The sequence below is a fragment of the Trematomus bernacchii genome, unplaced genomic scaffold (assembly GCF_902827165.1).
Source record: "Trematomus bernacchii unplaced genomic scaffold, fTreBer1.1, whole genome shotgun sequence".
Classification (NCBI taxonomy): domain Eukaryota; kingdom Metazoa; phylum Chordata; class Actinopteri; order Perciformes; family Nototheniidae; genus Trematomus; species Trematomus bernacchii.
In genome coordinates, this window is record NW_022987803.1 from 6,981,953 (window position 1) to 6,997,661 (window position 15,709).

Below are 15,709 nucleotides of genomic sequence, written 5' to 3' on the forward strand. Positions count from 1 at the left end.
TTCTTTAAAAAGTGCTGACTTAAGAACAAGATATTTTTGTTAAAAAGTCTTTCATTCTGTGGTCCATCTTTATCAAATTATATCAAAAAACATTTATTAAAAGTTTGAAACAGGTAGTTCTGTTAGGACTTCACTAAGGTTTCAATTGAAAATGTTAGGACTTTTCAGCTTTATTGTCCAATTTAAAACCTGTATTAGAAAGGCTATAACATTTAGGAATACACTTTTTTAATTACTCAATTTACTAAGAACATGTACAGCTGCTTTACCTATACAATTTTAATATATCATTTACCATATATTACATTTCTGAAGAAGCCTTCCCAGGTCTGGTTTTGAGATACAATGACAATAATGTTAATAAAATGTCTGAAAAAGTCTAAATATTTGTGGTCAATTCTGTAACCTTTAAGAACTTTAAGGAAACTGGATCTGACGTGTGACCGGCAGCCTTATTCATCCCCATAGTGCAGAGTGGAGTTGGGAGGGGCTACTGCGAATGGGGGGCGTTGGGGAAATGCCCCCTTTGCGTGCGCGCGGATTCGTTGCGTATACGTGCGTAAAAGTCGTGCGTAATTGGGGATGTGGTCCGCCCTGCAGAGGAGAAAGTTTTTTCAGTGGGCAGCGCGGCGGGCTGATCAACTGCCTTCCTCCGCCGGGACAACTAAACATGGAGTCGGGGGGCTATAAATGCGAGACAAACATCTTCCCAAACATACAGGCCTATGGACTGATGGAACGCACGAGATCTTAAACGGACACAACTCAGGCTTAAATATGAAGGAGGTTACGCGACATGTTGTTTTCTTGTTGACTTTCCTGATGGGCAGCTCCGGCGGGATAGAGCTGAATAGCGGATACTGCCTCGGGACTCAGTGTTTCTCTGTGTCCGGGGATCCCAGCGACTTCACCACCGCGAGAGACCAATGCAGAGATCGAGGCGGGCATTTAATGACGGTGCGCTCCTCTGTGTCCCAAGATATTCTGAATATTCTGCTGGGGAACATCACGGGGCGGTTCTGGATCGGGTTACATCTCCCGGCCGGCTGCCCGGACCCTGCTGCGGATCTGAGAGGCTTCCAGTGGGTCACCAAAGACAGCGAGAGTGACTTTCTCCACTGGGCTCAGAGTTTTGACAGCAGCTGCTCCGCTCATGCCTGCGTGTCAGTTTCCAAAGAGGACGACTTTAAATGGACCCAGGAGCCATGCGCGGAACATGCGGCTGGGTTCCTCTGCGAGTACAGCTTCAGTGACCCGTGCAGAGGGCTGGCTGCTGCAGAGGGCGAGTCTGTCCTCTACACCACCCCGATGGGGTTTATGGGAGAGGATTTGCTGTCTTTGCCTCTCGGCAGCACCGCTGTACTAATGCCGGCTGAGACTAACTATGTCTGCTTCAACGAGGAGTGGATCCAGGCGCCGTGGAGCTGCGAGATACACGAAGGTGGGTGTGAGCACAAATGCACCGTGAATCCTAACCACGAGTCCACGTGCTACTGCCCGCCGGGTCAAACCGTGAACCCCGCAAATAATGTCACCTGCGAGGTGATGGTGGACGACCCGTGCCTGCCGCTGCGGTGCGCGCACGCATGCATCAAGAACGGAGACTCCTACGAGTGCACGTGTGAGCAAGGGTACAAGCTGGCTCAGGACGGCAGGTCGTGCGTGGACCTCAACGACTGCAGGGATGAGAGGCAGTGTCCCGGGGAGAACTTCGTGTGCATCAACCTCATCGGAGGGTTCCAGTGCGTCTGCATGGATGGATACGCGCCGATCGGAGACCAGTGCGTCGACGTGGACGAGTGCGCGTCCGCTCCGTGTGAGCACCTGTGCGACAACACTCTCGGGAGCTACGCGTGCTCGTGCTATGATGGATATAGAGCAGACCCAAAGTCGATGCATAAGTGTAAACTGCACTGCGGGGTGGAGGAGTGCCCCGCGGAGTGCGACCCCAATGACAAGTTCCAGTGTTACTGCCCCGAGGGGTACATCTCGGAGGAGAGGGGCGAGCACACGGTGTGCATAGACATGGACGAGTGCGAGAACTTATATTGTAATCAAGCTTGTAAAAACACATTTGGCAGCTATGTGTGCTCGTGCTATCCGGGGTACACGCTGTTTGATGAGTACACGTGCGTAAAATACGAAGATGGCACCGATGGAGGCTCTGGAGAGGGCACGACTCCGAGCATCCCCACAGCTCCACCCGTGCCCCATCCAGACCCCACCAGGCAGCCCTCCGCGGTGACAGTGGGGGGGCTCGTGGGGATTATAGTGTGCACTGTGTTCTTCATCGTGCTTGTGGTGTTCCTGGCGCACCACACGCTCAGCGGCAAAGGGAAGCTGGAGAGCAACGGGGACATGAAAGCTGCGGAGGAAGAGGCGCACGGTTTACAGACAGTGGCGAGTGATGCTTAAAGAAGGAGACAAGTGAAGCGAGACATGTGAATGTACAGGTCAACCCTCCGAAACAATGCAGAGACACTTTTGGATACCATTTGAATGATGTAGATTTATCAGGACACAGAAGAGGCCACTATTTATTTCAGGACTAGGGCTGCACAATTTGAAAAGAAATAGCTAATTGCAATTATTTTGGATGGCATTGCAATTGGCAGTATGACCATATTTTAAACATTATCCAAATGATCATTGACAAACATAGTAAATTGAGGATCTATTCCAAGCAAGGATATTTTTTTTAATCAATTCTATCAAATAAACGCTTGTAACCCGGGAATATACTTACTTCATTCAGACATTTTTACATATTTTGCCTTTACCAAATATTGGCTTTCTGAGATGTGGATATTGCATAGAACTATTTTGATTTCGTTTACATTTTTGAATAACTATCCAGCCCATTCAGGACAGATGTTTTCTTGGAAGACTGGTTTTATAGCCTTCCATTCAACGCACATGCACCAGATGCAATGTAACACAACATGATGAAGTACTCCGTTTTATTTTTGAGTTTGTGCAAATATTAAATTATAAAAAGGTAAATAAAGGAGGTGTCTCTTTTTTCCCTCACAGGCTGAGGCCCCATCTTGTGGAGAAACAAGTAAATTACAGGTCATTGTTCATAGGTTTTATTTGTCATAATAGCTACAGCATATTTCTGGCAATCAATATATTGAGTGAGGCTCCTACAACAATGCAACATAAAATTGTGCAATAGACAAAATATTTCAAGTATTTTGCAGGAACAAGAAACAAATGTACATATTGAATAGAATACGATGAAGCCGAATGGAAATACTGTAGTGTAGCAAACTGTATACTATAATAATATATACATATTTGGATATGAGCTCTATAAACAGATGTGCAGTGTGTTATTTACACAGAGTATGAATGGTGACTTCACAGAGCTCAGGAGCAGGGGTGTAGTGCTGCATCCACTGAAAATACTCAAATCTACTACTAAAATCCAACATGAAGAGGTGTGTCTGCTGTGTACCGACTTTTATTAATTTATGAGAGTGATTTGAAGTTATTAGGTCACATGACAGGGAAGCTATTGAAAAAGAAACCTGGATTTTCAATAAAGAATTTAATATTAAACACATGTGGTGCCGGCAGCATGGAGCTGCTCTGACACCTGCTGGACAAACACTGGCACTGCACTATGAGCCGGGGTGCTTGAAGAAAAACACTGCATTTTCAATACAAATATTCATATTAAACATAGGATGTTCAAAAATCCAATATAAAGAGGTGTGTCTGCTGCACAGACTAGTATTAATTTCTGAGAGGGATTTAAAGATTTAAGGTCACATGAGAGAAAAGCTATTGAGTGAAATACACTGAATTTTCCCCAAAAATGTTTAATCCAGGTTTCTTTTTCAATAGCTTCCCTGCCATGTGACCTAATAACTTCACATCACTCTCAGAAATTAATAAAAGTCAGTTCGCAGCAGACACACCTCTTTATATTAGATTTTAGTACTAGAATTTAGAATTTTCAGTGGATTTGATCATGCAAAAAAACCTGGGATGCGTACTGCAATTTTTAAAGTGTACTATACTCCTGGTTATAGATAAGCTTGCTGAAGTAAAGGATTGGAATACCTCCTCCACCACTAGTTAGAAGTTAGAAGGTATTACATTGGAAGATAAAGCTCTCAAAAAACAAGGGGACAGGCTGCTGCAACCAGATGGGAGAAGTACCAGAGTGTAGGAATACTCTGTTACAAGTAAAAGTCCTGTATTCAAAATTTATCAATTCAAAGTACAAAAGTATTAGCATCAAAATATACTTAAAGGACCAATCTTTTACTTTTGAAACTGTAAGTGTTCTCAAAGCTGGTAAAGGTGGCACAGCTAGTTGTAATGACTTTGTATACTGCAGGGTAGCTTGTGAATTTACTCCGGGTGGAACTAAAGTCTGATTTAACCCTTGATTATATTTCACATCATTCATCCACATCTGTGAAGTAACTTAAGTTATTAAATGAATGTAGTGGAGTAAAAGTGCAAAGTACCTCAAAATTGTGCCTAAATACAGTACTTGAGTACATCTACTTAGTGACTTTAAACCACTGGTTGCAACTGGAGCAAAACAACGAAGAAAGATGTATTTGAAAGAGGAAGGAGATATTTGGGAACTTGCACCATATCCCGTCGTTTCTGAAGACCTGCCAGTTTTATCAGTGTTTGCTGTGTGTGTGTGGGGGGGCAGGCAGCATGGGGGAGGGGCAGGCAGAGACACAGGGAACAGCTCTCCCACTCTGGTCCGTGTCAAACACAGGTACGATTCTCCTTTCATTATCACTGCAAAATACAAACTATAAAGACCATGTATGACCGCTCCTTAAACACGCTCTTTAGAGTCGCTGACACTTTAACTAATCTGTATCCGCCGCTGAAAATAGTGCATTGTTGTGCAATAAACCGTGTGTGTGTCCCGTGCATAGACTGTATATATAAAGTTCCCGTGCCAGGAACTCATTCAATGTGACGTGTGACACTTATTTTTAAAAGCGTGTACATATATTAGGTGAATATATTAAAGGATTATGCTGCCATGGTGATACGCAGGATAAATCTGATTAAAGTCATAAAGCTAAATGAGGAGCGCATGCGCAGTACCGCCCTGATATGTACACAGTACAGTTTATTTCAACACTATTTATACACACAACAGTAACAGCTGTAATCTCATCTGCCATATCATTTCACGAATCTTTTTTTAATTTAAATACATAGTCACAGTTAGTTATGAAGTCACTTCATTTGTAGTTGCTAACATTTCTGGTTTAACTTTGTAAACGTTGTACGTTTGTTTTATGCTATTTTAGGTAACAAAAAACTGGAAAATGCATACAAATGATATGAAATATTACATATAAAAGTGAATGTGCAGTATATACAGAGGTGTAAAGTAACTAAGTACATCTACTCAAATAAAGTACTTAAGTACAATTTTGAGCTGTACTTCTACTCCACTACAATTCAGAGGTACATCGTGTACTTTTACTCCACCTCATGTATTTAATACCATTAGTTAGAGATGTGGATGAATGATGTGAAATATAATCAAGTCCCTGTTCCACTCTGAGCCTGTTTTTCAGGTCTCAGGCTCGAAAATGACATTCCCAGAACAAATGACCATATCTTCCCTTCTAAAAGGGTTAAATTAATAATCTTTTTTCTCAAAGTAATGATAAACCTGTGAGTTGGATGTAGAAGTGTCAGAATCAATATAAATGTTTTTTATTTTAAAGAAAATTCAGATTTTACATAGTAAAAAACTGTAAATTATAGTGTCCGTCCAAAAATTATTTTTTACAGATAGTGAAAACTACCCTTGGATGATGGGTTAGTAGACTAAAAGCTTTAGGAATCCAAAGTACAACATATAATAAGTACCCTGTATCAAGATTGATGCAAAACAAGTGAAATTTGACCTTTTTAGAGAGATTTAGCCAAAAACTGGGCCATCTGCGGTCATTTGGGTGGATTTGACCTATCTCTGGCCCCCCTTGCTCGATCTGGTTGGTTGACATACCCTTGTGACCGTTAGAGCCAATAGAATCGAAGGAGGAGACTCACATACACATACATTGTAAAGAAAAAATGTGGCCGCTTCGCGTGTGGAAAGCGAAACTAAACTGGAGGAATGTCTCCTTCTGGAGTTTGGAAACTAAAACGCAGTTGTATTGCTTATGGATTATCAGAAATAATTTCAAAGAAGGCACAGACACATAGGATGAACCTATGGATTAACTGCAGCATCGTTTTTTTATCGTTTTAATGCCATTGAAGACCACTTTTGACCAAGGTAAGCCATATTTACATGTTTAGCTTCTTAGCTCCACATGTGATGATGTACGCTTTCGTTGATAGCGTCGCGAATGTTTATCACTGAGTGTTGAGGTGGGCACCGGTAGATTCAGTGTCTCCAGGACACCAAAAAAGAGTGTTTGGTTGTGCATCTAGGATAAGTAATAAGGGAGTTATGAGTGAGTTTAAGTGCCTTTGTAGGTCCCGTTTTTTCGATCGAGGCTAATTCAGAGGCTGAGTGCTAGCATTGTGGGGTTTTTTTGAAAAAAAAAATTAAAAAGATCAGTTAGCTGAGTTTCTTCCCGTTACATGGATATAACACATTCATAGTTTTATTCAATATTAAGATTCCTTAGACGTTGTTTCCTGCAAATGACGCGTTTATCCGCCCGGTACCGGGGGGAAGGTGTGAAACAGTTAAATCAGACTTTAGTTCCACCTGGAGTAAATTCACAAGCTACCCTGCAGTATACAAAGTCATTCAAACTAGCTGCACCTTTACCAGCTTTGAGAACACTTTAATGATCAATCATTATAAAACATATCATATATATTATTCTGAAATGGACCAATCTGCACAATGACTACTTTTACTCTTGGTACTTTATGTATATTTTAATGCAAATACTGTACTTTTACTTGAGTAACATTTTGATTGCAGTACTTTTACTTGTAACAGAGTATTCCTACACGCTGGTACTACTACTTTGACTCAAGTACAAGAGTACCTACTTCTCCCACCACTGAGTATATATTTTTATATTTGAAAGTTGGTAGAATAACCTCATCAGTTGTGATTATTAATGTCCTATTCCAACAATGTTTGCAATTCCATAAAGTTAAAAACAAGAATGGTGAAACTTCATTCATCAGAGGCTGAGATATGTCCAATTTTGGCAGCTCCTTTTGTAGAGACCATTCCAATTACAACTTCCTTTCCCATAGTGCAACCACCTGAGAGCATTTATGTAGAGCATGTTGGTCAGCCTTTAGAAAGCTCCCCAAGAGCACAGAAGACTTGTGATGTGTAAACTGAAGTACGCTTCTAAAGTGTATTTTAGAAAATTAAGGAAATGTCCATTTACTGAAATACTTGTGGATTGAAAATGACAAAAAAGTAGGGTTTGGTTTGGAGGGTTACTAAAATGGAATGCTTTATATTTACTAGTTACCTGTAAAAAAGAAAAGAAGTAATTAGTAAATTAATCTTAGTTTCAACAAATACAAATAATGTAACCTGATTACTTTCCGTTAATTTTGGATTACCTCAATATGCAGGCAAATAAATTACAAGAGAAAATAAATATGTGTTAATGTAAGACAACAAAAATGTGACCATAGGAAAGAAGAAACCAAAATATTTAGTATCAGTATAGCCTATATACACCAACAATAGTAACAGTAATCTGATCATATTTTCTTCTGCAACTATAAGTGAATACTGTTTTTTGTATCCTAACTACCTAATCCTATTATATGTAATCCGTTACTCCCAGCATGCAGACTGCGTGGGGCCTCATCTTGCGGAGGGAGCCTCAACTGAGCCGAAAATGTGGCGCACCTATGCGCTTATGCGGCGCAATTAGTGTGGCGCGGCACGGTTTCGCCGCTGCGAGGCTCCACTAGCACCCCACATGTGATGCCCCTTTCACACCAACGCTTTTCCCGTTCTAGAGCTTTTCTGGTTCGGAACCGGTTTTTCTTTTCAGCCACCGCTCTGTTCACACCACCCAGAGCCCGAGTGGTGCTGCCTCATTGCGTCATCGTTTGCGTCATGACGTAACCGTTTACGTGCCTGCTTCATAAAGCCAAACCGCGCGGAAACCCCTCTGCGCTACTCGATTTGGTTTTGCTCTGTCGAAACGAAATGGAAGGAATGGGACGACTTTACAATCGTCTGGATAAAACGCGGGCTTTTTGTTGTTGTTCAGGAGGTTGATCCCACCCCTGCCCCTGCGTGACGTATGCGGTGCTTGCTTCTAGACCGACAACTTTTTGGTGCTTGAAACGAACCGGATTCCGGAGCTTAGAGGCGGCTCCGCTGCGGTGTGAACAGGAAAAAACGGTGCTTTTCAAGCTCCAGCTCCGAACCGGCCCTGGAACCGCGTTGGTGTGAAAGGGGCATGTCAATGGGAAAAAGTCTTTCCGGGAACCAGCAACTGATACGAAAGTGTAGCACCGCCGTTTGGCCACAATGAATATTTTCCTCAGAGTCCGGCGCACTTCCTGGGGGCTTGATGTGCACCCCTGATTAAATCAGTGGTTGTGTACAGACTGAAGCTGCACCAGTGAACAATAAACCTGCCGAAGGAAACATCTGACAGTTTCCCCTTTTTCTTCTTCTCACATACCTACCTGTCCTTAAATCACATTCTTGAAGCGTCACTAATGTTTGACTTTCTCTTCATGTTAGGGCGAAGTCAGGCAGGATGTGGACGTCAGCTCTTCAGTTGGTTTTCATTGGTTTTTACCTTCAGGTATGTGTGTGGCTTTTAGCTCAAATTGATTACTTTCACTGTTTTACCAAACTGAACAGTTGACAGTAACGTGAAATTCAGTAAAAAACAATCTAAAGCTAATCTGATGTAGATTCTGCTGGACAATAAATAAATAAAATGTTTTATATCTTTTGAAAATATGCTTAAATTCAAGCCAAATTACTCTCTTGCCGAGAATCAGATGCTGTAGCAATAAATTAGCTTAGCTTTCCACAAAGACTTTAAAGTTTAAACAGATGGAAACAGCTACCATGGCTATGAAACGTAACACAAACTGGCCAATCGGCACTTTTAGAGTTGACTAATCAAACTGTTTGTAAGGATGTATCAAAAGCTTAATCATTGCCTTTCTCTGTTTGCAGTCTTGATGCTAAGCTAAGCTAACCGACTGCTGGCTCCACTTTCACCTTATCTAACTCTCAGCCAGAAAAAATAAAACAGGCATATTTCCTGAATTGTCAAATTATTCCTTCATCTTAAAAGTCCAGTGATTTTTTATTTACACACATTCTGGCTGCAGGTACCCACATGCTACCCATCATGCACTTTTCACGGCCTTGTGGCGGATTGCCCCTCGAGAAACCACTACTGGGTTCCGGCTCTGCCTCCCAACATCACCCACCTCTACCTGCAGATGAACTTCATCAGTGAGATCAACAGCAGCTCGCTCAGAAACTATGACCATCTTCAACAATTAGATCTTGGGATGCAGAAAGTGCCGCTCGTCTTAAGGAACAACGCTTTCCTTAGGCAGAGAAAATTGACAAAACTGGTCCTAGGCTCCAATATTGGCCTTCAGATGGAGCCAAGGGCATTTGCAGGACTGTTTAATTTACAACACCTCTTTTTGGACTATTGCAATTTGTCTGACTCCATACTAGCAGAACGCTACCTGGAGCCCCTTTTGTCCTTAGAAACTCTTGATCTCTCCCTTAATGAAATAGTGAGACTCAGACCAGGACTGTTCTTTTCAAAACTTACAAAGTTCACACAGCTTAACCTCAAATTGAATCCGATTGAAACATTATGTGAAGATGATCTAGTTGGTTTCCGGGGGAAATACTTCAAACTCCTGAATTTGAACTCCAATAAATTTGATAGGGGTTATAGTGAAGATTTTGACTGGAAGAAATGCGGGAACCCTTTCACAGGGATGGCCTTTGAAGTCCTTGACTTATCCAGTAGTGGGTTCAACACGAAAACATCAACATACTTTTTCAAAGCAATAGAGGGTACTCCAATTACTCATCTTATATTCTCTGGGCACCTTGGCAGAGACTTCTCGTTTTCCAACATTCCTGATCCAGATGAAAGCACATTTGAAGGCCTCATGAACAGCTCAGTCAACATTCTAGATCTGTCTAAAAGCCGTATATTTGCTTTGCAGAAGGCAGTTTTGAGTCCCCTAAGGAATGCAATCATTATTGACATTTCCCTGAACAGAATCAATCAGATTGACCAAAATGCCTTCAATGGTCTTCAAGGACATTTAAGGATGCTCAACCTGTCATACAACCTCCTAGGAGAAGTATATTCTTACACATTTACCAATCTCAATGACCTCCGGGTGTTGGATTTGTCTTACAACCACATTGGTGCATTGGCACCCAAAGCCTTCAGTGGTCTTCCAAAGTTACGAGCGTTATATCTGACAGGAAATTCCCTCAGAGGCCTTGGCTCTCCTGCCGCATTACCAAACTTAGATTATCTTCTTTTGGGTGACAATAAGCTTAAATCTCTGTATGGAATCAGCAAATTTGGCAACAACAGTATCCATTTGGATATCGCAAACAACAGATTAACAAATTTAGAGGATGTTTATATCATTTTAACTTCTTTCAATCGTCTCCAAAATTTCTTCTATGGTGGCAACATCATCAAGTGGTGCACAATGAGTCTGAAAGTACCTCATATTAGTTTGGAAGTGCTGGATCTTCATGACAGTTCCTTGAATGTCATTTGGGCGCGGGGGGAGTGCCTCGACCTGTTTGATCATTTAGACAATCTGCTCGGTCTAAATATAAGCTATAACTCCATTGCGACTTTCCCAAAAGGGATTTTTAGCGGTTTAAACTCAATCTATGAGATGGACGTATCATCTAATGCCTTAACGTATCTGCAGCAGGATCTCTTTCCGACCACCCTGAAAAGACTGGACCTTTCGGACAACTTTTTAGCCTCCCCGGACCCTGTGACTTTTCTGTCTCTCAGCTTCCTCAGTCTGGCTGAAAATCGGTTCTACTGCGATTGCAATCTAGAGAGCTTCCTGAAGTGGCTGAACGTGACGAATGTAACCTTCGCAAGCCCGACTGAGGAGTACAGATGTGAGTTCCCAGCCGCTCTCCAAAATCTCCCTCTGGGGAATTTCTCCAGGGTCATCGAACCGTGTGAGGAAGACGATGCAAAGGCCATCCAAGATCTTCAGTTGGCACTGTTCATCGTCAACGCTGTCCTCGTCATCACTGTCATCCTCAGCGGGTTTATTTACGCCCGTCTCCGAGGGCACATATTCATCATCTACAAAACCATCGTCGGTAGGGTTCTCGAGGGCCCAAAACCGAACCTTCCTGTGGACGAAGTGCAGTACGATGCCTTCCTCAGCTTTAGTGAAAATGACTATGGGTGGGTGGAAGCAGCTTTGCTGAAAAAGCTGGATAACCAGTTTTCCGAGGAGAACCTCTTCCGCTGTTGTTTCGAGGCCAGAGACTTCCTGCCTGGTGAGGATCACCTGACCAACATCAGGGACGCAATCTGGAGCAGCAGGAAGACTGTGTGCGTGGTCTCCAAAGAGTTCCTTAAAGGTACAGTATTTCTAACTCTGATCTGTAGTAACAGTCGGCTGTAGTCTCCTTAAAAATTTGCCTTGAAATACTTTCCAGGAATAGTTCGACCTTTGGAGATTTCAATTCATTCCCTTTCGTGAGAAGGAGATGCCATTAATGTGCTTTTGAATGTCATTTAACACCCCCTGAATATATTGTTTTAACTACCACCAGTGGTTTAACTTTTCACCTAGCTGCAGTGATTTACAAATCTGAATTGTAAAATGGCTGGACTATTTCTTCGAAACAGTGGCTTATGAGTGTTGTCATCTCTATAACATTAGCAGGCAACCAGCAGAACCTTCAGGAAGTCCCACCTCCCAGCCAAGAAAGTAGTGACATGGCACAAAACTCCAGAACTTTCAGCTTTTACGCTAAGCTAAGCTAAGCTAACAATCTCCTGGTTGTTTCATATTTTGACTAAATATAAACTATATATGGAGTGGTATTCTATATGTTAGCTAACCTTTAGCAAGAAAGTGAAATAGCACTTTGTCCCCAAAAGATAAAATGAATAACCAAATGAAAATAAAAGAGGTTAACTGTTTCGTTCCTCTTTTCAGATGGTTGGTGCTTGGAGGCGTTTACTTTGGCTCAGGGCCGGATGCTGGAGGAGCTGACAAACGTCCTGGTTATGGTGGTGGTAGGCAAGGTGTGTATAAGGCTGCTGACTTACTTTCTTTACACCACATTTCTGAAAGATTTTATTTACATATTTCTAGCAATATCAGATTTTTGGGAAATTGGGCGCAAGGGAAACTAGCCATTAGCAAGCATTTGCGTATCGACACATTAAAGAAATAATGAACCATATTATCTGGGGTCTGTCTTCTTGCCACATGAAAAATTCAAAATATTATATTTTCTCTGATCTTTGAGTTCTGGTTCTTGCCCCCAAATCCTGAGGGGAATATCTGGCGCTAATATGCTAAATACTACATTGTGTTAGTTGCTCACGTTTTTTTCCAGCTTTGGTGCACCGTGAAAATCACTTGACAGAAAAGTGGTCTGCTGGCATTAACAATCCTGGTGAGAATGAACCAAAAATATGAATTATGGACACAGTCAAAACAGAACAATGAGGTGATAGATGCTATAAAGCTCCATAGAGCTGAAGGAACCTGCAGAGTCCGGGTCAACAACGTGACGACTACAAGTAGTCATGTGATCATTGGAAAAATATAGATAATAGCTACTTTAAAGAGTAACCAAACCCATAGTTTTATGTACAAAACTCGCCATCTGCTATTATCCCATCTTTAGCCCCAAAGATAAGCGTATAACTGGCATTTCTGTAGCTCCCTCCCACCCGTAGATGTCAGGCTCCGTACATATTTCATTCATCATTGCTTAACTCAGGGCAGAAAACGTAAGTTCCTGAGCTTCACTAATGACTTGTATCTTCTAATAAAACCCAAGATGGCTCACTACCAGCTGATGAAGTACCACGCAGTCAGAGCTTTCGTCCAGAGGAGGGAGTACCTGACCTGGCCGGAGGACCCTCAGGACCTGGAGTGGTTTTATGAGCGGCTCGTCTCAAAGATTCTCAAAGACACAAAGGTGAAGAAGTTTGCAGAGGACCAACCTGAGCCTGCACAGCCTGACGCCCAACCGCAGGAGGAGGAGGGTATCCAGCTGGAGAACATCGGACCAATCCCATGTCAACTCTGATTGTTAAAAAGATCGTACTTTAACCAAGAAAACCTGATGGTACCAACATCCCCCCTGCTGAAGTGTCCCCTGAGAGCAAGAACGCAGGCTTCTTTGCACTTTAAATGGTCTTTTCTGATTTTCAAGAAATAAAAGGAAATGGGTATACCAACTTTAGACAAATGAAAGGCCTCCTTAAACCCTTTGTATTTCAGTTTCACAGAACCAAATCCAGAACCCTGTGTTGTCTTTTCATTTTCATGTATTTAGCAAATATGTGACATGGCATGACATCTATTTAAAAATAATTTTTCTATTTGTAATTGCCATCACAGTAGACCCAATGACTACAGTAACATAAATAATGTTAATTGTTAATGTGTTATTATGATATTCGTATGTATCATTTGCAACGTTAAAACTGTGAGATAAGCCTGTTTTGGCAGAGCTTATAACTTTGTCTTTTAACCATTTGTTAGATAGCTTTTCTTTTCACTTCACATGAAACAAATCCCCAGCACAACTTTGAAATGCTGAAGAGAGAAAGTGTGTTTTGATCTCTGCAGGTGGTGAGGACTGCAGCTGAAGGCAGACCTGAACATAGGTGTATTCAGGGAAGTGTGTACAGAATGATAACTCCTGTCATTTGTTATTTCTATTAATACTGTAAAAACACGTTTAATCTAATTTTATTTCAATTTTTATTTGTATTTCTTATTTTCCTTTTTTCCTATGTATATTCCGTGTGTGAAATATATGTTTCTTCTTATTCTGTCGCTGCCTTTACACGTGAATTTCCCCCGGCGGATTATTGAAGGTCCATGTTGTCTTATCTTGTTAACATTATATCACTTTGTATGTAAAGTCATTTTTTTTAATAAACTGAAGAAGCTTCATTTTCCAGCCGGTTCCTCCTTGTGGATTGGTATCACTAGATTTCTGAGTGTTTACATCAAATAAAATAATGTATTTATTATGGTATTTGTAGGAGCCAAAATGCCCTTGAGCCTGAGTTTATTATTTGTATTATTATTATTATTATTTGTTTACATCACTTTTATTTCTATTTGTTGAGCACTTCCGGCAATTGTCACATGGGTGTGGTTGTGTGTTTAGGTCACCTGTTGCTGGGGGTGGGACGACAGAGGGTGGGCTTGCACTGATACTTCTTCTGTGACCTACCTAATTTATCGTGGTTTCATTTTGTTTATTAAACATCAACATTTCAACTTCAGTATGGACTTTCTTCTTGAAAACGCGTCAAAGCCTAAAGCCGAGTTTAGCCTCTCAGCGACTTGGGAGTTTTGACGCTACAGTATTGAAATATACAAATATTTTCCTGGAAAACTTTGATATGTTTTAGTCATAAACAAAGGAGAAAAGCAATTGATGTCAGACTGAGAAAATGGATCACTGGTATATTCCTTTCACTTGTCTCTTTTTGGACCCCTTTGGATTTGTACTATTTTCACCACTAGATGGAGAGTGGCTCTTTACTGGCTCTCCCATAGACAGTATACATATACATATACATTATAGAGGGCTCTACTGTACATGTCAGTCTTGAGCAGCGGTGTCCAAACCTTTTTCACTGAGGGCCAAATACAGAAAACATACTAAGGTCTGCTCCACTAGCTAAAGGTGAGGTATATTGCCTTATAGGTTAAGTTATAGGTTAGCAAAATCAATCACATGTAGGTCAATGATGCTTGATACTTGAATATGCTTTAACAAAACAAACAGCATCCCAGCTTTCCATAGGGTGTCATTTATTTTCTTGGCAGCTCATCCCTTAAAACAGAAGCCTCAGATTGCTTATAGTAAGGGGAAATATGAAGGGTATATTTCAAGCTTGTAATGGAAATAAGTCATTGGGATTTTTTCTTATTACCTAAGATTTGTTAGAAAATGTTTTCAACTTTAAATGATCAAATGTATTTGACATTGGGCTTATTAACACATGAATGCTACTGTGTAATATATGTTTACATATATATTTAAGAAGAACAATATATTAGACAAGCACAAGTTTCATGTATGGGCCATATTCCTTTATACTTTTAGAATTTGCTAAGGGCCGATTCAAAATGGACCAAGGGCCGCATTTGGCCCCCGGGCCGTAGCTTGGACACCCCTGGTCTTAAGTGATCAGTGTATTAATTAGTAAGTCAGTGAAAACAGATTTGAATGTACTGGGTGTGTCACTTTCAACTCCTTCCATTAAAACAATTTCATTACAGCCCTCACTTCAAACAGCAGCATCTCCCCAGGTTCCCGTGTGTGTCGGAGTGTGTGTCGGAGTGTGAGAGGAGAGTGAGAGGAGAGTGACCCGGGGTCAGCAGGTTCCCTCTCTTTGAGCTGTGTGTCAGAAAACAGGAAGCCACTGGGCAGAGGAGAGCTTCCGTCCTGTTGGCCTGCATCCTCCCGTCTCTATGAGCTGTGGACAGTCCATAA

The 15,709-nt window shown here is 41.5% G+C and overlaps 2 protein-coding genes across 2 annotated transcripts; both read left to right on the top strand.

Moving 5' to 3' along the window:
* The first annotated feature begins 614 nt into the window (after positions 1–614).
* Positions 615–3,022, top strand: LOC117498589 (thrombomodulin-like). The gene has a single exon (XM_034150788.1). The coding sequence runs from the start codon at positions 691–693 to the stop codon at positions 2,413–2,415; it is 1,725 nt and encodes a 574-aa protein (XP_034006679.1). The 5' UTR covers positions 615–690; the 3' UTR covers positions 2,416–3,022.
* Positions 3,023–4,682: 1,660 nt separating this feature from the next.
* Positions 4,683–14,489, top strand: LOC117498574 (toll-like receptor 5). The gene is made up of 5 exons (XM_034150759.1): positions 4,683–4,750; positions 8,699–8,762; positions 9,304–11,584; positions 12,169–12,257; positions 13,025–14,489. Exons 2-5 carry the CDS (start codon positions 8,715–8,717, stop codon positions 13,274–13,276), a joined length of 2,670 nt encoding a protein of 889 aa, XP_034006650.1. The 5' UTR covers positions 4,683–4,750; positions 8,699–8,714; the 3' UTR covers positions 13,277–14,489.
* Positions 14,490–15,709: the final 1,220 nt, after the last annotated feature.

What these genes read in the sequence shown, in the direction of transcription:
- LOC117498589 (XM_034150788.1), top strand. Translation starts at nt 691, where the DNA reads ATGCGAGACAAACATCTTCCCAAACATACAGGCCTATGGACTGATGGA.
- LOC117498574 (XM_034150759.1), top strand. Translation starts at nt 8,715, where the DNA reads ATGTGGACGTCAGCTCTTCAGTTGGTTTTCATTGGTTTTTACCTTCAG. An exon ending in TCATTGGTTTTTACCTTCAG is followed by an intron (nt 8,763 to 9,303) that starts GTATGTGTGTGG and finishes TTCTGGCTGCAG; the next exon opens with GTACCCACATGCTACCCATC. An exon ending in CTCCAAAGAGTTCCTTAAAG is followed by an intron (nt 11,585 to 12,168) that starts GTACAGTATTTC and finishes TCCTCTTTTCAG; the next exon opens with ATGGTTGGTGCTTGGAGGCG.